The sequence below is a fragment of the Panthera tigris genome, chromosome A1, assembly GCF_018350195.1.
Source record: "Panthera tigris isolate Pti1 chromosome A1, P.tigris_Pti1_mat1.1, whole genome shotgun sequence".
NCBI classification, from domain to species: domain Eukaryota; kingdom Metazoa; phylum Chordata; class Mammalia; order Carnivora; family Felidae; genus Panthera; species Panthera tigris.
Window position 1 is genome coordinate 25115482 of NC_056660.1, and position 23170 is coordinate 25138651.

The 23170-nt window shown below is 38.1% G+C and overlaps 1 protein-coding gene across 2 annotated transcripts in view; it reads right to left on the minus strand.

Moving 5' to 3' along the window:
• COG3 (component of oligomeric golgi complex 3) overlaps positions 1-23170 on the minus strand; it is a 70245-nt gene that overhangs the window by 28005 nt on the left and 19070 nt on the right. For both annotated transcript variants that reach the window (XM_042973500.1, XM_042973466.1), the window contains exons 9-14: positions 22157-22200; positions 21352-21478; positions 20661-20752; positions 18235-18374; positions 16795-16955; positions 2492-2597 (exon numbers count right to left, since the gene is read on the minus strand). In XM_042973500.1, the coding sequence (XP_042829434.1) occupies positions 2492-2597; positions 16795-16955; positions 18235-18374; positions 20661-20752; positions 21352-21478; positions 22157-22200 (670 nt within the window). The remainder of the gene's footprint in view (positions 1-2491; positions 2598-16794; positions 16956-18234; positions 18375-20660; positions 20753-21351; positions 21479-22156; positions 22201-23170) is intronic.

The following is a 23170-nucleotide window of genomic DNA, read 5'->3' on the forward strand; positions in this document are numbered from 1 at the left end:
CTCTGAGCCCACCCTCCTCTCGCCCGCTCTACGCAGAGAATAGAGCCTGTGCTTTTGAAGACACTGATAATCAGCCTCTTCACACAACGGTCCCTCGCACTGGCCCAGACACCTAGTTCTACTACGTGAACACCATGTTGTTCAAAGTCCTCACTTTGGAGGCTTCTCATTCTCACTTCCAGCGCACTAAGAAACCAAGAACCGAGAAAAGTGATTATCCTCTTTTTTTGCTCCCCGTGCCACCTGACTCAGTCTTGCTTTTTTCATCCCAAATTCTATCACCACTCTAAGTACCATCAACAATCATACAGACAACCACATGGTTGCCCCTGACCTTCCGAATTCCAAAGACCTTCATTTCCATCCCTGCACCCCCAACCCCATAGACAGATGTTCTCAAGACTTCCTTTCAGAAGTACTTTATTCCTTTCTATACTTTATTACTCCAAACGATTCCACCTCTTAATTCTCAAAACCTACCATCCCACTCTGACCACAGTATCGTTGTGATGTCCTATTTCTCACCTGTTCACCCAAACTACCCTGCCAACCCCTCCTCCTTTGGCTTTAATCACACCTTATCCTCTCGCTCTCTTCTGACCTCTCTGGCTATTCTTCCTCAGTTCGCCCAGAATACTCCATTTTGCTCCTTAACGTCAGCGTCTGTTAAGGTTCTCTCTCAGGTTTACTTTTCTCTCTCTCTCTCTCAGATTTCTGTTATTATCACTCTATTCTCAGCGCCGGGGTGATCCTATACAAGCCCACAGCATCAAGCACTCCACTGTCTTTATCTCCAGATCAGTCCTCCTCTTTACAGCTCTAGAGCAGTACTGTCCAACAGAAATACAATGTGAGTGATAGATGGGACACATTAAAATGCCACATTAAAAAAGGTAAAAAAAAACAAAACAAAACCACAAATGGAATGAGTTTTAATATAGTTAGCCCAATATATTTAAAATATCATCACTTTAACATGTAATCAAGACAGAAATTACCAATAAGGTACTTTCCATTCTTTATTTCATATTAAGCCTTAGAAATTTGGTATGCATTTTATATGCTAACAGCATATTCAGATGAGCCACATTTCACATGCTCAATGGCAGGCGGCTACCATATTGAACAGCACAGCTCCAGACTGATATACACATGGACCCTACCAAGTCTTCCTCAGCCCCCACATCTAGGATGTCATCAAATTCTATTGACTCAAGCTTTTAACTGTATGTCTCATCTATAAACTTCTCTCCATCCCTCATTAGTACCCTGGTTCAAATCACCTTTAACTTTCAAATGGAAAACAAAACAGCCTCCTAACTAGTCTCTACAGTTCTGCCAACAATACCTTATTTACTTTAAGGCCAGTCATGGGTAAAAGAATACAGACTCTACTGGGGGAAGGGAAAATGTACAAGACCAGGACTGGCAAGACAGAAATGTAATCTAGTCTTTCCAGTAACTCTTGAAAAGGTTTTCTAGGACCAAGAGGTATACCAAGACACGGCACAAGTTCTATTTCAGAGGAGAAAATTTTAGTCTCTCTTCCTATGGGGCAAGCATGAGAAAATGGCTTTGCCAGGGAGGGAATACCCAGTCTGCTTGGCAGTCTGGCCTTAAGGTATCAACTGTTCATAGAATAACCCACAATACCTGATGATGCCCTGAACCTGGGAACATGGACGCAATTGGGATCCTTGAAAGGTTCCCACTCTCACTATCCCAATCCCACGCTGTCCTGGGCTCCATGACGAGCTGAGCTTCACTACCCCTGTTAGAGCTAGAAGGAGAGACAACAAACCAGCTCGCTGTCTACATTAAACTCATGAGAATCCAGGATGATTCTTGGACAATTCTGCTCCCTGCGATAAATGCACCATAGTCCAAGCTATCCCATACATTTCAATCAGTATTTTATCCCAGTCCCAGGCACTCAATATATTTACCAAATGCAAATCGGGTGGTACAATTATGCCAACACGCTCTACTACCAAGAAGTTCAAAGTCCGCGAGACTGACACCTATCTGGCCTGCTGTATCTGCTCCTTCCCTACAAATAACCTATACCCAAACATACCAAACCGCTTGACTCCCCCAAAAGCATCCACGGTCTTCCATTCCTGCATGCCTTCTTCCGTGCTATTCTGTCTTTAACCTTACTCCACCTGGCTTCATTCTTGCCTTTATAAACAGCAGAGCTTTCAGACACAACACCTCTCACTGAATTCACTTTCTTACACTCAAAGCTTCGTAATTTTGATGCCCTTCATCCATGATCCAAGAGTGTCCTGTGTATACCTTTGGGCATATCACCACTGAATTACATCTGTGGCTTATCAATCTCCCCCCCTACCCCCACCCCCGCCCGCTCAAGTGTGGGCTCCTCAAAGGCACATAAACTGTTTCTCATTTCTCATGTCTGGAACATGACAAGGCCTCAATAAAAGTTTAAGTGAATAAATAAAAGTTGGAGTTAAACATCATAACATACCAGATTTTGTTAGATTATTAGACTCTGTTTCCTCTAACTGAACATCTGAAAACGAAGCTTCCGAAGGTACCTTCTTCTGTTCATCTTTTAAACTTTGTGCAATTTGCTGTGTAAAGAAATCAGAAACAAAATTAAAGTGTAGTTTTCAGCTGTATTTTGCAACATGAACACGTTCTTTCCAAAAAGCTAAAAAAAAATCTAGTTAATAAATGAATGGACTAATGAAACTAAGGCAAAACAACCCATGGAAATTAAAAAGTTGAATTAGTATAGAGCGTCCCCATTCCCGTAAACACATACATAGCCTTCTGTGAACCACTAATCTCAGAACCATTACCAGGTATTTGCTGAAGGGTCAAATACACGAGCCTCCTATAGGAAGCTACTTTCAACTTGATGTTTAGAAACAAACTTTAAGATTGGACACATTCTGAATGTCAGAAATGCTTTATCAAGTAACTGGCCAATTCAAACAACTCATTTTCTCTCTATGAGAGAATAGGTACAGTAAGCTATTTTTCAAACAGATTATTAAAAATTAGCTTATGCACTGAGACTATTCAACCCTTCTTCACTGCCTAAAGAATAACATCAAATACACACAGGTCACTAACTACTAAGTAATGAAAACTTCACTAGTTTACATGTCCACCTTTATAAAAGTGGAAATACACAGAAATGGAGACTAACAGACACTTAGCTACTGACAAAAGGAATGGCCAGAGAACTATTTGGGAGACAGACTCCGGGCCAGTCCTCTTACTCTGCGTGCAGAAACCAGAAAGTGTAGCTAACCCCTAAATGGCACATAGATGTCACAGCAAGATCACCTTCTACCCCTACCCCTCACTAAAAGAAAAACAAAGCAAACATTTACTGCAAGTGGTGTCCTTAAACCAAAAGGTCTACACAAGAAAGCATCAGGATACTGGCCATGTGATGACTGAATAAACATACTAAATGTGTCACTAAATTACAATGAGGGGGGCTTTAGTAAACCTCATCACCTAATGGTCTATTAGATTACAAGATTACATCTGTGTGCCATTTAAGGATTAGCTACACTTTCTGGTTTCTGCACCCAGAGTAAGAGGACTGGTCTGGAGACTGTCTCCCAAATAGTTCTCTGGCCATTCTTTTTGTCAGTAGCTAAGTGTCTGTTAGGTCTCCATTTCTGTGTATTTCCACCTTTATAAAGGTGGAAATGTAAACTAGTGAAGTTTTCGTAGTTAGTGATCTATATGTTACAGACATTGATATGTCTGTAATATAAAACTACTATAAAGAAGACAAGGAAAGGAGGGGAACAAGGGAAAAATACAATTCCACAGATTGGGCTGAGCAACAGATCTAGTTTTTGTTATATACACTTTGTGGGCTTCAAAACCAAGGTAACTTCTGTACATGGACTATTGATTGGTTCCCTGGAATTATTAGCAGTATCCAAACACCAAAAGAATTCCTACCATGAGCCTGCAGAATAAGAAAAGGTGGGCAATAAACTAACAGCCCCAATACTACATGCCCTTCCTATCATGTATCTGATCCCTGCATGGTTGATTTTACATATTATTAAAAAAAAAAAAGTACTATGCAAACAATATAACTACCCAATATATAAATTTAAGGAGAAATCAGGAGAAGGGATGAAAAGTTGAGGAGAATATTCTTAAAATAGGTTAGGGCATTAAACCAAATAGCCTGGTATATTTCAAGCCTGTTAGCTTTAAAACAAACACACTTCTTACTACACACATTATCAGCCTAGGCACTGAGGCATTAGGTTAAGTGAATATGCTGGCGAGGGTGTGTGGCAACAGGATGGGTTAGTATACATACGTATACTTCTTTGCTCTGTCAGCCGACAGGTTCCAAGAGCAAGAACCCCCGATAGCTATGAGCACACCCAGCACCTAAACTTTGTTTGCTAATTCTTTTCTCCAATAAAAGAAGCCAGGACTCCTTGGAGAAATGGCTGACTCTAGGGCTACGACAGGAAATAGGCAAGATGTGCCTGGAGCCGCGAGATAAGGAAGTGTTCAAAAAACACACAAACAAACCTATAAGCCGGGGATCTGTCAAAGGGACCCAGGAACCAAGTGAAAGAGCTCCCAATGGTCAAAGTTGGAACTATTTGAGCAAAACAGCAGTGGACTATAATCCAAAGTACAAAATAAATACCCATGAGTCCATACTGGTATCAGTAAGTGATTAAATAAATACATAAATGCATAAAAGGAAAAAGATTTCCCTTGCAGACAAATTCTAAATAATTTAAGCAAATACTCTGCATCTCAAGGAAGCAGCATAGCTTGGGGAAAAAGAGCAACTTGCCAGTGAAGAAATCTGACGATGCTTCCTCAGCTAGGTGACTAAGTTCAGTTAACAACTTGGTAAGTCATGTTGATACCATCTACCCTAGATATGATGTTCTAAAAAAGTTACTTTGGATTTTCCTCCCCAAAACACATACCACCAGTCTAATCATGAGAAAAACATCATATTCCAACGGCAGGGGGTTAGGGGGAACCCTACAAAATACTTAACCAATTCTCCTCAAAAATGCTAAATTAAAATCATCAAAAACAAGGAAAGTCTGAGAAACTGTCATAGGCAAGAGAAGCCTAACAAAACATGAAAAACAAATGCAATATAGTGTCATAAATAGGATAATGGGATCCTGGAATCGAAAAAGACATTACATAACAACTAAGGGAATCCAAATAAACTATGGCCTTTAATTAATACCAATGTATCATTACCGGCTCATTAACTGTAGCAAATGTACCATACTAACATAAGATGTTAATTAACAGAGACAATTGGATGTTGGGTACATGGGAACTCTCTGTACTACCTTCTCAATTCTTCTGTAAATCTAAAACTGTTCTAAAAAAATAAAATCTAGAGGGTATTATGCTAAGTGAAATTAGTCAGTCAGAGAAAGACAAAAATCATATGACTTCACTCATATGAGGACTTTAAGAGACAAAACAGATGAACATAAGGGAAGGGGACCAAAAATAATATAAAAACAGGGAGGGGGACAAAACAGAAGAGACTCATAAATATGGAGAACAAACTGAGGGTTACTGGAGGGGTTGTGGGAGGGAGGATGGGCTAAATGGGTAAGGGGCATTAAGGAATCTACTCCTGAAATCACTGCTTCACTATATGCTAACTACTTTGGACGTAAACTTTAAAAAATAGAAAATAAAGTTAAAAGAAATAAAATAAAATCAATTACAAAAGAAAAACTCAGGATATGTGTTCTCCAAGGAAAGCAGTCTAAACAGAAACAGGATAATATCTGAGCCACATTTATAACTTAACAACAGAGATTACTACTCAGGACCAAAAAGTATGGGGATAAATATCAGATATACTTAGGAAGAAATGGACTTTAAACTATTTTTCACAGACTAATAAATTTAAGTCAGTACTCCTGCTGTAAGCTAATGATAATTATGGGGCGTCTGGGTGGCTCAGTCAGTTGAGCGTCCGACTTGGGCTCAGGTCATGATCTCGCAGCTCGTGAGTTCGAGCCCCACATCGGGCTCTATGCTGACAGCTCAGAGCCTGGAGCCTTCTTCAGATTCTGTGTCTCCCTCCCTCTCTGCCCCAACCCACTCACATTCTGTCTCTGTCTCTCTCAAAAATAAACATTAAAAAAAATTAAAAAAAAAAAAAAAAAAAGCTAATGATAATTAAGGAAAGATAGTTTACGAACCTTGCAAAAATTACACTACACTTTTAAAAATACATTAGAAACATGTAATGACTGAGCAGAATTATTTCAGGGGACATTTTCAAATTTACTGGCAACAAAATTTCCTTTGGAACTTTTCAAATAAAATAATCAGGCTGCTACTGATAACTGTTTAGGGCACCTGGTGGCTCAGTCGGTTGTCTAACTCTTGATTTCAGCTCAAGCTATGATCTCACAGTTCATGGGATGGAGCCCAAGTCAGACTCTGCACTGACAGGGCAGAACCTGCTTGGGATTCTCTCCTTCCTTGCTCTCTGCCCCTCCCCGACTCACACACATGCTCTCTCTCAAGATAAACATTTAAAAAATAATAAAATAAAAGGCACTTTTATTTTAAATATTTTAGATATTCCAACGAACTAGATCATGTAATTTATTTTAATAAGTTAAAAAATAGTCATATTCTGGGGCTCCTGGGTGGCTCAGTCAGTTAAGTGTCTGACTTGGCTCAGGTCATGAACCTAACGGTTGGTGGGTGCGAGCCCCACATGGGGCTCTCTGCCGTCGGCATGGAGCCCACTTCGAATCCTCTGTCCCTGCCTCTCTCTGCCCCTTCCCCTCTTTCTGCCCCTCCTCTGCTCACACATGCTCTCTCTCAAAAATAAAAAATAAACATTAAAAAAAATAGTCACTTTCTTATAGGTAAGGGAAACTGAAAGGACAACCCCCTTCATATTAAATTTTAATACAGAAAAGCAGAAACATCAAAACTCACATTTATTAACAAGCCAATGTCTTATTTTTGAAGAATAATAAATAACCCAGATTCATAGAACAGACTGGTGGTGTGGGGGAGGGGAGGAAGGTGGTCAAAGAGCACAAACTCCCAGAACAAGATAAATAAGTCCTGGGGATCTAATACACAGTAATGGTGACTACAGTTAACAATATTGTATTGTACATTTGAAAGTTGCTAAGAGAATAGATTTTTTAAGGTCTCACTATGTATGTACACACAAAAATGTAACTATGTGAAGTGATAGATGTTAACTGATTTACTCTGATAAACATTTCACAGTATATACATACATTAAACCACTACCTTGTACACCCTAAACTTATTTTTTTTTCAATATATGAAATTTATTGTCAAATTGGTTTCCATACAACACCCAGTGCTCATCCCAAAAGGTGCCCTCCTCAATGCCCATCACCCACCCTCCCCTCCCTCCCACCCCCCATCAACCCTCAGTTTGTTCTCAGTTTTTAACAGTCTCTTATGCTTTGGCTCTCTCCCACTCTAACCTCTTTTTTTTTTTTTTTTTTCCTTCCCCTTCCCCATGGGTTTCTGTTACGTTTCTCAGGATCCACATAAGAGTGAAACCAGATGGTATCTGTCTTTCTCTGTATGGCTATTTCACTTAGCATCACACTCTCCAGTTCCATCCACGTTGCTACAAAGGGCCATATTTCATTCTTTCTCATTGTCAACTAGTATTCCATTATGTATATAAACCACAATTTCTTTATCCATTCATCAGTTGATGGACATTTAGGCTCTTTCCATACTTTGGCTATTATTGAGAGTGCTGCTATAAACATTGGGGTACAAGTACCCCTATGCATCAGTACTCCTGTATCCCTTGGGTAAATTCCTAGCAGTGCTATTGCTGGGTCATAGGGTAGGTCTATTTTTAATTTTTTGAGGAACCTCCACACTGTATTCCAGAGTGGCTGCACCAATTTGCATTCCCACCAACAGTGCAAGAGGGTTCCCGTTTCTCCATATCCTCTCCAGCATCTATAGTCTCCTGATTTGTTACACCCTAAACTTATACAATGTTATATGTCAATTCTATCTCAATACAGCTGGGAAGAAACTAAAATTTAAAAAATAATAGTAATAATAATAATTTGGGGGCACCTGGGTGGCTCGGTCGGTTAAGAATCCAACTCTTGGGGCACCTGGGTGGCTTGTCGGTTAAGCGTCCGACTTCAGCTCAGGTCACGATCTCACGGTCCGTGGGTTCGAGCCCCGCGTTGGGCTCTGTGCTGACAGCTCAGAGCCTGGAGCCTGTTTCAGATTCTGTGTCTCCCTCTCTCTCTGACCCTCCCCTGTTCATGCTCTGTCTCTCTCTGTCTCAAAAATAAATAAACGTTAAAAAAAAAAAAAATTTAAAAAGAATCCAACTCTTGATTTTGGCTCAGGTCATGATCTCACAGTTTGTGAGTTTGAGCCCCATGTCCGGCTCTGTGCTGTCACCGCAGAGCCCGCTTGGGATTTTCTCTCTCTGCCCCTCCCCTGCTCACACTCTCTATCTCAAAATAAATTTAAAAACTTAAAAAAATTACAAAAAAAATTTTTTAACTGATCAGTTATATATTTCATCATTGTTTATTAAATATATTAAAGACTTTTAAAAACAGTCAAATATTGTTTTTAAATACTTCAAGGTTATAAAATAACAGCCAATGTCTACTGTATGACTAGTAGGTCAAGTGCCTTCTACCCATTATCTCTACTCTCACAACAAACCTCCACAGTCAGTACTGTTAAACCTACTTCACAAATAATAACATATTCACAGAAACTAGGTAACAGATACTGATCAAAACAGCTAGAATTTGAACCTAGATCTGTCGGACTCTACAGTTTCCCTATGCCATGCAAATGGCAACCTCACATGGGCAAAATCCGAGTCTAAAGAGATTAGCTCTCAGTTTAACATCTTCAGATCTATAGTTAGAATCAAAGGTCTAAATTTGAAAGTAATCTGATTGTGTATCTCGGTCAGATATAATCTAAGGACCAAAAGAAGTACAAAAAACCTTGAATTTAATAAGTTTCTTGTTAGTTATGGTATTAGTGGTGTAACTCAAACTATTTTTGAGTATGTGTAACTTGAAGCAAATGAGTAAATAATGGAAGGTGAAGTCACAATTTCTTTTGTGAGAGAATGGAGAAACAAATATGGAATGGGGAAAAGTGAAGAACCCTATAGAAATGGATTTGAATTGGAGGTTTCAGTATGAATTCATGATATTTAAAGTTGTATTTTTTTCTACCTCTGGCCTGTAAAAGGGGTTAGGAATAATGACATCCACTGCTAGCAATGAAAACACCTAGCACTCAGAGCCTGAGTTCTAAATACGACTGTCCTCCCGTTAAGAAAACCAAAACTTCTTAGAGAAACAGGTGACTCCAGGTCTAGGGCAAGAAATGTAAAACATAAGTACCTGGGTCATCTTGTGCAAGAAAGCAAAGAATCTAGTTTGACCAAGATAAAAAGAAAGAAGACTGGAATTACCAGAATCACATATAAAGAGGGAGCAGTAATACTGACCTTACAGAAATAAAAAATGTAATTGTAACAACAATGAGCAACTGTATAACAACAAATTAGGTAACTTACATGAAATGGAAAAATTCCTAGAAAAATACAAACTACTAAAACTGATTCAAGAAACAGACAATCTGAATAAACCCATAATAAGTGAAAAGACTGAATAAAAAAATTACCCACAAAGAAAAGTCAAGCCCAGATTGCTTCACCACTGAATTCCACCAAACATTTAAATTAACACCAATATTCTTCACAAACTCTTCCAAAAAACAGAAGAGGGAGTACTTCCCAACTCAACTGACAAAGCCAGTATTACCTTGATTATCAAAACCAGACAACGATATCAAGAGAAGAGAGAACCACCCACCGGTATCTCTTATGAATATGGATACAAAAATCTTTACCAAAATACTAGCAAACTGAATCCAGAAACATATAAAAAGAATTACACAACACAACAAATGGGGTTTAACTCAGGAATGAATGCAAGGTTGGTTTAACTTCAAAAATTGATTAATGTAATATATCAATGGAATAAAATCACTAGATCGTCCCAATACTTGCAGAAAAAGCATCTGACAAAAAGCAACACCATTTCATGATAAAAACACTCAAGAAACTGGGAATAGATAGGGACTTCCTCGGGGCGCCTGGGTGGCTTAGTCAGTCGAGCATCAGACTCTTGATTTCAGCTCAGGTCACGATGTCAGAGTCATGGGAATGAGGCCCCCATCAGGCTTCACACTGAGTATAGGGCCTACTTAAAATTCTCTCTCTCTCTCCCTCTGCCCCTCCCCTGCTGGCACTTTCTCTCTCTAAAAAAAAAAAAAAAAAATGGGAACTTCCTCAACCTGATAAAGGGCATGTATGAATAACTCACAGGTAACATCATACTAAATGGTGAAAAGACTGGCTGCTTTCCCTGAATATCAGGAATAAGACAAGGATATATGGTCTCACCATTTCTTTTTTTTTTTAATGCTTATTTACTTATTTTGATAGAGAGTGAACACAAGCAGAGGAGGGGCAGAAAGAGAGAGAGAGAGAGAGAGAGAGAGAGAGAGAGAGAATCCCAAGCAGGCTCTGTGCTGCCAGCACAGAGTCTGATGCGGGACTCAATCCCACAAACCATGAGATTATGACCTGAGCCAAAATCAAGAGTCAGATACTTAACTGACTGAGCCACCCAGGTGCCCCATCATCTCACCATTTCAATTCAACATTGTATCGGACATTCTAGCTAGGGCAATTAGGCAAGGGAAATACATAAAAGGCATTAAGATTGGAAAAAAAGAAGTAAAACTATCTCTATTTGCCGACGACATGATCTTAGGTACATAAATACATGTATATATTTACACACACATATAGAAAATCCTATGGAATCCACTAAAAAACTATTAGAATAAGCTAGTCCAACAAGGTTACAGGATACAAGATCAATACATAAAAATGAAATATGTTTCTACACACGTGCAATGAACAATCAAAACATGGAATTAAGAAAACAGGTCTGGTGGGTCGTGGGTGGCTCAGTTGGTTAATCAACTCTGGATTTCAGCTCAGGTCATGATCTTATGAGTTCAAGCCCCACGCTGAGCTCTGTGCTGATAGCGTGGAGCCTGTTTGGGATCCCTCTTTCCCTCTCTCTCTGCCCCTCCTCCACTTGCACGCACACTCTCTCTCTCCAAAAAAAGAAAATAAACATTTAAAAAAAAAATAGTTCTGGGGAGGCTGGGTGGCTCCGTTGGTTAAGCATCTGAGTCTTGATTTCGGCTCATGTCCTGATACCAGGGTCATGAGATTGAGCCCCACGTCGGCTCCACATTGAGTGTGGAGCCTGCTTAAGATTCTCTCTCTCCATCTCTCTCTGCCTCTCCCTCGCTCTCTCTCCAGAAAGAAAAAAGAAAAAAAACAATTCCATTTACATTAGCATCAAAAAGAATAAAATACTTAGGAACAAATTTAACAAAATAAGTGTAAAAGCTATACTCTGAAAACTGTAAAATATCACTGAAAGAAATTTGAAAAGACCCAAATAATTTCAAAATATCCCATGTTCATGAATTAGAAGACTTAACACTGTTAATACGGGAATGGTCCTCAAATTAATCGACAGGTACAAGGCAATGCCTAACCAAATCCCAGCTGATTTCTTTGTAGAAATTGACAAGTTGATTCTAAAACTCATATAGAAATGCAATGGACCAAAAACAGTCAAAACAATCTGAAAAGGGAAGAAAGCAAGAGAATTCATACTTCCTGATTTCAAAATTTATTACAAAATAATCAAATCAGTATGATACATAAAAATAGACATAAAGATCAATGGAATAAAACTGAGAGTTCAGAAATAAAACAAAAAAATCTATGAGCAACGGACCTCAGTAAGGGGGCCAATAGGAAAGAAAAGCCTTTCAACACATGATGGTGGGACACCTGGACAGAATGCTGGGACAACAAATGATGCAAGGATAACATGCAAATCACAGCCTCAGTGAAATACCACTTCATACCCACCAAGATGGCTGAAATCAAAAAGTCAAATACTAACAAGAGCTGGCAAGTAAGTGAAGAAATCAGAACCCCTATGCACTGCTCGTGGGAAGGCAAACTGGTGCAGCCATTTTGGAAACAACCTAGCAATTCTTCAAATGATTAAACGTGGAATTACTATACTACTCAGCAACTCCACTCCTAGCGGTATACAGGAGAGAAATGAAATGCATGCCCACATAAAAATGTGCACACGAATGTTTATAGCAGCATTACTTAGAACACCCAACAGGTAGAAGCAACCCACGTGTCCATCAGCGGAAGAATGGATAAATAAAATGTGGTCTATACATACCATGGAATATTATCCAGCCATAAAAGGCATGAAGTACTAATACATAACATGGATAGCCTGTGAAAACACACTAGGTGCAAGACATCACAAAAGACCATATATTATATAATTCTATTCATATGAAATGTCTAGAACAGAGCAATCTACAGACAGAAATTAGTGTTTGCCTCAGGCTGGGGGAAGAGGGTGATGGATAAAGGGTAGAGGGCTTTTTTGAGATGATAAAAATGGTCTAAAATCGACTAGTGGTGTCGAATGCACTTATCCATGAATGTATTAAAAATGATTAAATTATAAACTCAAAATGGGTGAACTGTAGGGCTAATAAACTGTAATTCGATAAAACCGTTTAAGAAAAAAGTCCTCAAGGATTATGGAGACAAGTTGAAAGGACAAAGAAGCTATTTCAAGGGGCCTCCACTAGTCAGATTTGGGACAATTCTGAGCTTTAAAAAAAATAATGACAATAGATAGTATGACTTTTTAAAAAAAATCCGCTAGTGTACAAGGGACAGGGGTAGGAAAAAGGGAAGGAGAGAAATTAATTTTTTTTTATTTTTTTTAAATGTTTCTTTATTTTTGACACAGAGAGAGAGAGAGAGAGAGACATAGCATGAGTGGGGGAGGGGCAGAGAGGGAGACACAGAATCGGAAACAGACTCCAGGCTCCAAGCTGTCAGCACAGAGCCCGACGTAGGGCTCGAACTCACAGACTGCGAGATCATGACCTAAGCCAAAGTCGGACACTCAACCGACTGAGCCACCCAGGCGCCCTGAGAAATTAATTCTTTACAGCAGATTGCCAACTAATATATGTAGAAGAAATGGCCGATATGAAAATTGCCGTCTTGCTACTCCCGACGTAATAACTGGTTCAGACACAGATCATTAATGGTTGTAATAACCAAAAAAGATGCTGGGGAACTCACATAATCTCTAAATATCATTTCATCATTACTAATTACAAAGGAGGTAATGCACTTTTATAATGAAGTCAGCAATTACGACATTATCCAATTGTGGAACATGCTGACATTATGTGCCTTTGATATGATAAAGAAGTACACAACATCAACCTTGTAGTATTCGTGCAAAAAAAAAAAAAAGAAAAAGAAAAAAGTGTAATCTGAATCTAAATATGAGGAAAATAATCAGACAAATCCAGAATGTGGCACATTCCACAATAAAACTAGCTTGGTCTCTTCAAAAAAGTCAATGTCATAAAAACAAAAACAAAAACAAAAAAGCAGGTGGGGGGAGACAGTAACCTTGACTAGACCCCACTCTCTAAATTTTTTGATCTTGTTAGGAAAGACATTTGAAGGACAACTGGGGAAATCTGAAAATATACTACATACAGTATATGTAAAAATGGCATGTGATTATGTGAAGAATGTTTTCTTTTTTTAACATTTCTTTAATGTTTATTTATTTTGAGAGAGAGCATATACATGCGTGCTCACCGAGTAGGGGAGGGGCAGAAAGAAAAGGAGAGAGAGAATCCCAAGCAGGCTGTCAGTGCAAATCGTGACCTGAGGCTTGATCTCACAAACTGTGAGATCATGACCTGAGCCAAAAGACAATTGAGCCACGCAGGCACCCCAAAAGTGTTTTTATTCTTAAGAGAGTAAGAATTGAAGAATTCAGAAATGAAGACTCATGATACCTATAATTTACTTTCAAACGGTTCAGTAATAAAACATCCACACAAAAAGCTAAAGTAAATGGGACAAAAACAGTAAATCTGAAAAAATTCTAGGCTCAACTGACTATTCAATGACACTAAAGCATTACTATACTGCTTTTAAAAAGGTGTGATAATTGGGGGTACCTGGGTGGCTCAGCCGGTTAAGCATCCGACTTCAGCTGAGGTCATGATCTCACGGTTTGTGAGTTCCAGCCGTACATTGGGCTCTGTACTGACAGCTCAGAGCCTGCAACCTGATTCAGATTCTGTGTCTCCCTCTCTCTCTGCCCCTCCCTCTCTTGCTCTCTGTCTCTCTCTCAAAAAAATAAACATTAAAAAAATTTTTTTAATTACAAAATAAAGGCGTGATAATTTTATCACAGTTGTGTTACAATTAGAAGTGCCCTTACCAAAATAAACATGTGGGACTATATCAAACTAAAAAGCTTCTACGCAGCAAAAGGAACCACAACAAAGTGAAAACATGACTTACAGAATGGCAAAAAATATTTGCAAACCATAAATCTGATAATGAGTTAATATCTAAAATATATAAAGAACTCCTACAACTCAACAGCAAAAAAAAACCCAAATAACCCAATTAAAAATGGGCAAAGGAACCGAATCAACGTTTTTCCAAAGAGGATATACAAATGGCCAACAGGTAAATGAAAAGATGGGCAACATCAATAACCATCAGAGAAATGCAAATTAAAACCACAATGAGATAATATCTCACGCCTGTTAGAATGACCATCATCAAAAAGATAAGAGATAACAAATGCTGGTGAGGATGTGGAGAAAAGGGAGCCCTTGTGCTCTGTTTGTAGGATTGTAAATTGATGCGGGCACTATGGAAAACAGTATGGAGGATCTTCAAAAAATTAAAAATAGAAGTACTCTACGATCCAGCAATTCCACTTCTGGGTATTTACCCAAAGGAAATGAAAACACTAACCCAAAAGGATATCTGCACTCCCATGTTCACTACAGCGTGACTCATAATAGCTAAGACATGGAAACAACCTAAGCGTCCACCAGTGGATAAACTGATAAAGCAGTTGTGATATATAGATATACAGTGGAATATTATTCAGCCATTAAAAAAAAAGGAAATCCTACCATTTACAACATGGATAGACCCTGAAGACATTATGCTAAGTGAAATAAGTTAAAGACAAATGTTGTATGATCTCACTTTTATGTGAAATCTAAAAAATAAAAACAAAAAAGGTACAAACTCTCAACTACAAGATAACTAAGTACTAGGAATATGATGTATGACATGACTACATAACTACAGTTAACAGTACTATATGATAGACAGGAAAGTTGTTGAGAGGTAGATCCTGAGAGGTCTCATCACAAAGAGAAATTTCTGGGTTTTTTTTTTTTAATGTTTATTTATTTTGAGAGACAGAGTGTGACACACGAGCAAAGGAAGGCGGGGGGAGAAAGAATCCCAAGAAGGCTCTATGCTGTCAGCGCAGAGCCTGATGCAAGGCTCGATCTCACAACCTGAGCTGAAATCAAGAATTAGACACTTAACCGACTGAGCCACACAGAAGCCCCTACAGAAATTTCTTTTTATTGCTATCCATATGAGATGATGAATGTTAACTAAACCTACTGTGTAATCATCTTATAATGTATGTAAATCAAATCATCATGCTATATGCCTTAGGCTTATACATTGATATATGCTGATTATTTTTAATGAAACTGGAAAAAAAGACTTCACTACAAACAGTAATACATGCCCTTACCTTTTAAAGTTACCTACTGAAGTATTTACTGATGAAATGTTTGGAATTTGTTCAAAAATAACTAATGATGAGGAGGGGGAGTAATGGAGGTCTAAGTGAAACAAGAGTTTGTAAGAGTATGTAAGAGTTCATTGTATTACTCTACTTTTTGCTTATATTTGAAACCTACATTAAGAAAGTTCTAGATTCTGGGCTCCCTGGGTGGCTCAATCAGTTGAACGTCTCACTCTTGATGTCAGCTCAGGTCATGATCTCGCAGTAGGGGGATCGAGCCATGCAGGAAGTAGAGTCTGCTTGGGTTTCTCTCTCCCCCTCTACCACTCGTGTGCACAGGCCCTCTCTCCCTCTCTCTCAAAAACTAATAATAATAATACAGGTTCTAGATTCTAATTCTATTTTAGCACTAATACCCTCAGCATTATTTAAACTCTGTCCAGCAGTGAAAGAAAATATTCATATGCAACTAAATCAGTGAGATAAATGATCAGTGAGATAAATCTAAGTCTTCAAACCATAAACTGGACATCAACACTGTGTAATTGAGGACATGTCCTCCAGGGTTTTTACGAGACGGAATGACATGTGGATGGTTATGTGACCATCAACTACAGTAGCTCCTACATTATCAACCCTCTTCTGTGCCATTTATTAAAAAAAAGAGAGAGAGAAATAACAAGGAGTACAAATTCAATTTAAAACTTGAGAACACATTATTTCCCAGAAAGGGGAGGGAAGTGAATTATAAAATACAACCTGAAGGTAAAACAACCTAACAGATCATTTCTGTTCAATTTTTGTTTTATTTTATTTCCTATGATTTTATGGCCAAGTTTATCTTGATTTTACATCTTGAGTGAGAATTAAAAAGAAAAATCCTATCTTCACTCGTACAAAACATCCAAAAGGTATGTGGGACTGAGGGAGAGATCAAGGAAGGGGCCCCTACCTCCATCATCACCAACTTATCAGGATACGCCAGGTCTCCCGGAGCAGGTTTGTAGCCCGTGATGTCCGTCTGAATGTAGATGTGGGTTCTGTAGACTAGCCGCTCTTGTACGTCTTCCAGCATCTGCTTTACTCCAGCTGCAAATGCTCCCAATTGTTCAGCTGATAAAAAAGTGTAATCATCCATCCTTTTTATATTTGGAAAGATGCTTTCTTTAAACAAGCGAAAATATTGCTAAATTGCCTAGTAATAGCAGGAACCGTTTTTGCCTCGGGGACTGTGGCTGCATTCTATTTCAGTATGATTCAAAGACCTCAGAAAAATTTAATAAATTTCTTTCAATTTCCTCATATTGAAAGCTGGGAAATAAATTTGCCCTTATACCTTCTTCCTGGGACTCTGTGATATTTCTATTATTAACATGAATAATAAAATCTGAATTTTAAGGTGTTTTGTGCTTTTTAAAAGTTATCTCATACAGCTTTGGACTAATCCTGAGAGAGGGCTAGAGCAGCTTAGTAGCTGGGGTATCATTCCTATTTTACAAATAAATTAAGTCCCACAGACAGTAAATGACTTGTTCATGTTACTACAAAGAAAACTGAGTAGAAATTTAAAATGAAATATGAGTTCATATAGAATTTCTTCATTCCTAAGATGCCAAGAGTGTTAAGACAAACCAGTGATGCAGTAACAGCTTTCCTAGGGGTGGGGCGCTGGAAACACTACACAATAACATAAATACTCCATTTGACTCAGAGGCATTAATATATGAGAAAATACACACCTTAGAATGAACTAAATGCAGTAGAATAAGAAACTCTGGAAGCATAACAAACCTAAGTGTCTCCTAAGCAAAGTCAAAGTGAAGACAGTAATTTCTGCCAGTAAAATAACCACTTGAAGGTTTTTTGTTTTTTTTTTAAGGTACCTAAGTACCATTAGGAAAATGGCAATCAAATCAAATACAGTATGAAAGAACGTAACAGATGGTTAAAATAGAGCTTTCCAGAGCATTGCTTTTATTTGTAATTTCAAAAAAGATAAGTTATTCATATGTATGTACACTAAAATAATTTGTTTTTAAATCAAGAGTGAGCAATATAGTCAATGACTTTATGTATTCTGGTAAAAATGTATTAGAAACGCCTAATCCAAAACCAACAAATCTCTCTTGATTTCAGATACCAGAAAGAAAGGTAACTGTAATTATTTTATTACTAATTTTTCCCAGATTTTAAAATTCTTTCCCCATTTAATTTGTACCTTTAGTCAAAAAGTAAGGTGCATCTTGATTTAAAAAGGGACAAGGCATCAAGCCAGGCGACAAAAATATTAAATTTATACAGGTGAGTAGGGTAGAAGATAGGGGGTTTTCAAATTCACTGAGCCACAGATACAATTAAAAAGACTTTTGAAATTTTCTAAATTATCATTTACCATTGTTCTGTACATGATCTTCAAGCACCTCATTTTTAAGGATCCCACAAAGTTCTGATAGAGTCTCTAAGTGAATAACATGAATGATCAAGGGCCTGAAGACATCATACAACGACACACACAGTTTCTCCAAAAGTTCACTACAATGAAAGAATAAAACATGGTTATAAGTAATAAGCTTTTCAGGATTTTCTAACAGTATAAATGGCATCATTGATTTCTTCTAGCCAATAAAAATAAAAATCTACTATAAAACAGTGTATAGGAACATTACATAATGAGAAGTGAAAGGGTAAAAATAATACTGCAGTTTTGTTTTGTTTTGTTTTGTTTTTGCTTTAAAAGCTCAAATCAGGGGCACCTGGGCTCAGTGGGTTGAGCATCCGACTTCAGCTCAGGTCATGATGCACGCAGGGTCTGTGAGTTCGAGCTCCACGTTGGGCTCTGTGCTGACAGCTCAGAACCTGGAGCCTGTTTCAGATTCTGTGTCTCCCTCTCTCTCTGCTCCTCCCCCACTCACCCTCTGTCTCTCAAAAATGAACAAACATTAAAAAATTTTTTCTTAATAAAAATAAAAATAAAAGCTCAAATCAATAAGGAGTCTTCAGCAGCCACTCAAATTAGCTGCCCCCAGCCAAATGTCAATTTGTTACAACTTTATTTCAGCAATACTTTGATACATATGTCCCTTGTCCACAATAACAAATATTCCCAGTAAGTATCCTTTTAAATTCTACATCATTTGTGAATCAAATATAACATTTTCCCTAGGAAAGATGAATTCAGAATTCTTTTTTTTTTTTAACGTTTATTTATTTTTGAGACAGAGAGAGACAGAGCATGAACGGGGGAGGGTCAGAGAGAGGGAGACACAGAATCTGAAACAGGCTCCAGGCTCCGAGCTGTCAGCACAGAGCCCGATGCGGGGCTCGAACTCACGGACCGCGAAATCATGACCTGAGCCAAAGTCGGCCGCTTAACTGACTGAGCCACCCAGGCGCCCCAAGAATTCTTGAATACTTAGATAAACAAACCTCAAAGTACTTTGGACATAGGGGCACCTGGGTGGCTCAGTCAGTTAAGTGTCCGACTTCAGGTCAGGTCATGATCTCGCGGTTTGTGAATTTGAGCCCCGTGTCGGGCTCTGTGTTGACAGTTCAGAGCCTGGAGCCTGATTCAGATTCTGTGTCTCCCTCTCTCTCTGCCCCTTTGCCACTTGTATTCTGTCTCTCTCTCTCTTTCTCTCAAAAATAAATAAACATTAAAAATTGTTTTTAAAAAGTACTTTGGACATACAAGTATATTTTTAACAATTTTAAACATTTGATTGTCTATATTCTCCATATTGTCAATAGTGCTCTTCTATACATAGCATTTCATCAGAAATGATCAACCTAATCAATGCCATGAGATAAATTTGTCTCTTCCTCAGTACGAGAGTTATAATGTTAGAACCTTTGTAAGAGTCAAAATCGCCAATAGGAAAAAACCAAAAGTGACTAACACGGGCAGAAAGACACTTTCAGAAAAATAAGGAAAAGGTATTAAATACTGTATGTATTTTTAAGTGTCTTTCATTGGTTAGAACCACAGAATTTTTTAACTAGAAGGACTTATCATACTTAGTGGAGATAAAGGGATATAGATTGCCAAGACTTAGTTCCCAATACAGGATTCTTACTATCGTCCCATAATGTCTCCATAAATATATTATAAATATAAAGGCATGTTGGCCTTTAAATTGCATTTATTTTTCAAAAAAGGCACTGTCCCACCCAAGAGTATTCTGTTCACACACCCACAAAAGTTAAAATATTCTGCAGTTAATTTTATTCATTTTTAAAAATTTTTTTTAATGTTTACTTATTTTTGAGAGAGAGAGAGACTGGGGTGAGCAGGGGAGGAGCAGAGAGAGAGAGGGAGATACAAAATCCGAAGGAGGCTCCAGGCTCTGAGCTGTCAGCACAGAGCCCGATGTGGGACGTGAACTCACGAACTGAAAGATCATGACCTGAGCCAAAGTCAGACACTTAACCGACTGTGCCACCCAGGTGCCTCTGCAGTTAATTTTTAAATATTCATATAATATAATAAGCCATGATGGTTATTAGCAAATTAAATCTTAAAAGCAAGAGGTAGGGGAGACTGGGTGGCTCAGCTGGTGAAGCATCCAACTCTTGATTTCAGCTCAGGTCATGATCTCACAGTTTGTGAGATCAGACCTCACGTCAGGCTCTGAGCTGACAGCATGGAGCTTGGGATTCAAGCTGCTTGGGATTCTCACTCATTCTCTCGCTCGCTCGCTCTCTCTCTCTGCCCCATGCACACGTGTGTGCACTCTCTCTCATTCTCTCTCTCTCCAAAACAAAAAACAAAACAAAACAAAACAAAAAAACACCAAGAGTTAGATTTTGTGCACCACCTACTCTAATTTTGATGTTGGTTTTGTGAAAAATTCATTGTAAAGCTGGTGCTCATCCTGGCACACGTGAACCATAAAGGCACAGCCACTGCGAATCTGCAGGAAACAAACACACATCACCTACAGTTAAAGACACACAATGATTCCAGCACTTAGGAATAAAGCAAGTATCTTATTTGCAATGTGATTATGCATATATATTCATAAAAGTTATGCAAGAACAGAAAATGGTTGGTTTCCAAAGATTTACTGCCGAACATAAACATGGCTCATTTTTATTTTCTTTTGTCTTCTAAACTTTTGACAATGAAAATTACTTTTCTAGTTGAAAAGGGGGTATTTAATAAAAGAATCTTTATATATCTTTCTATAGTATGAATTAAAGTCACAAAACAAAAAAGCATTCTGCAGCAAAAGTGAAAACTAAATGGTCAGTATAAATCCACAAACTGTGATACTTCATCTTTAAAGGAATACTTGTTTGTGAATCTTCATTCTTCAAAAAATACATCAAAATGAGAATATTTTGACAAGTTGACTGCTAACGACTACACCAGATTTCTCTTAACTGAAAGAAAAATTCTCTAAGTCTGTTGATATGGGAACCAAAACTTATTTACCCACTTGTAGCTTCTAGAATACCAAAACATCTCAGAGGAAGGTTTAAACACCAAACAAAACTAGGAGAAACTTACCAAGGCACAATGATCTCTGTTGTTCTGGCTGGTTAACTCTGTTACAGTACAGGTGATACTAGGGCCTAAAAGAAGCTCCCGCTGGTCAAGGTAACACTGATGGATGTCATTCAGCAGTTGCTGGTATCTGATGAAAAGCAGATGGGATTGGCATACAAACTTCTGAGTTCAGGTATGCAAATTAAATCTGATCTTAAATCCCAGAAGTGGTTTCCAAACCCCTAAAGCGGTAAGGTCACTTCTCATTTGCCCACATTAAATACTACAAATATTTATGTATAAAAAGAAAAAACAAACCGTAATGAACTGTGGTTCAAAAGCTAGAACTTTTAAAGAAAGATTTATCTCCCAAGAGTAGAGAAAGATCTTACATCTATTGAAATTAAAAGCAAATTCTGCTTGGTGCGCCTGGGTGGCTTAGTCGGTTAAGCATCCAACTTCGGCTCAGGTCATGATCTCATGGTTCATGAGTTCAAGCCCCGCATTCGGCTCTGTGCTGACAATGAGGAGCCTGCCTGGGATTCTCTCTCTCCTTCTCTCTCTTTCTGCCCGCCCCCCTCTGAAAATAAATAAACAAACTTAAAAAAAAGAAAAGAAAAGAAAATCCTGCTATGGGAAAAAGAGATGCCTTGCAAACTCACTAAGACACATCTACAACCTTATTCCCCCAAATAAGTAATGTGCTGCAAGGTTTACACAGCATGCAAGGTAACTGCTCAGAAAATGTGAAGGACATAATAAACTTGGAAAAAGAGCACATCAAGAAGAAGGTCATTTGGAAAGTAAAGAAATTCTAGGTACTCACTCAGGTATTTTTTCAGATCGCTGTTCTATTTGTTCAATGATAGTCTGCAAAATAAAAATATATTAAAAATACATTTGTTTTAGTTATACTTTCAATTACTTCCTCATTTTAACAAATACAGGCTAATGTCAGGAAATCTGTAAATTCAAAAATGCTGAAATATAAAAATCACCTATAATACCACAAAATAACCACATTTAATATTTTAGGATATTCTTTCAGTTTTTTGTATAATATAGTTTCTATATATTTCTTTAAAAAAAACTAGAATTATATATTCAGCTTTATAATCTGCTTTCAAAAAATTAACACTTCAAAACATCATCCTACTCAACAATCAGATGAAAATGTATGGAAAGCCTTAGATAGTGCCTGGTATCTAGTAAACAATCAATGATCACAGCCCCCACGGCAAACGTACCATAAATCCAACATTCTATTCGACATCTACATTGTATCCTGAGAAGAAAAGCCCAGTGGTTAGGAGTGAAACTAGAGGGTCTGGGCGCCAGCTGCCCAAGAGTCCTCTGAGTCCAGGAGAGCTGGCTCCCGTCTCTTGACTTTCCACCTCCCACCGGGTAAAGCTGCTACAATAACAGTAAGTACTTCCCAGTCGGGGACGCCCAAAACTGGCTCAAAAGAGATACTTTTAGGGGCTTTTGCTCCATTCTCCTAAAACGTTTCTGAGAAAGGAACTGATTTATATCCCTATCAGCAGAATTGTCTGCCTGACCTCAAAAGCACTGACTGTGACACGTTAATCTGCCATTTTTTGACCAAAAAAAAATGTCAGCTAACCTTAAACTGCACGTATTTTCCACGGAGGCTATACAAGCACTCATATTTATTAATGGTTTGCATTCTCTTTGAGTAATCTGGCCACTTAGAGTAGATATTTATCTTTCTTACTGACTTACAAGCACTCTTAGTATATTGAAAATATTAACCCTCTCACACTTATTTGTTGGAAACATTCTAGTTTCTGTTTTTCTGTGGCTGTTTAAAATTCAGAAA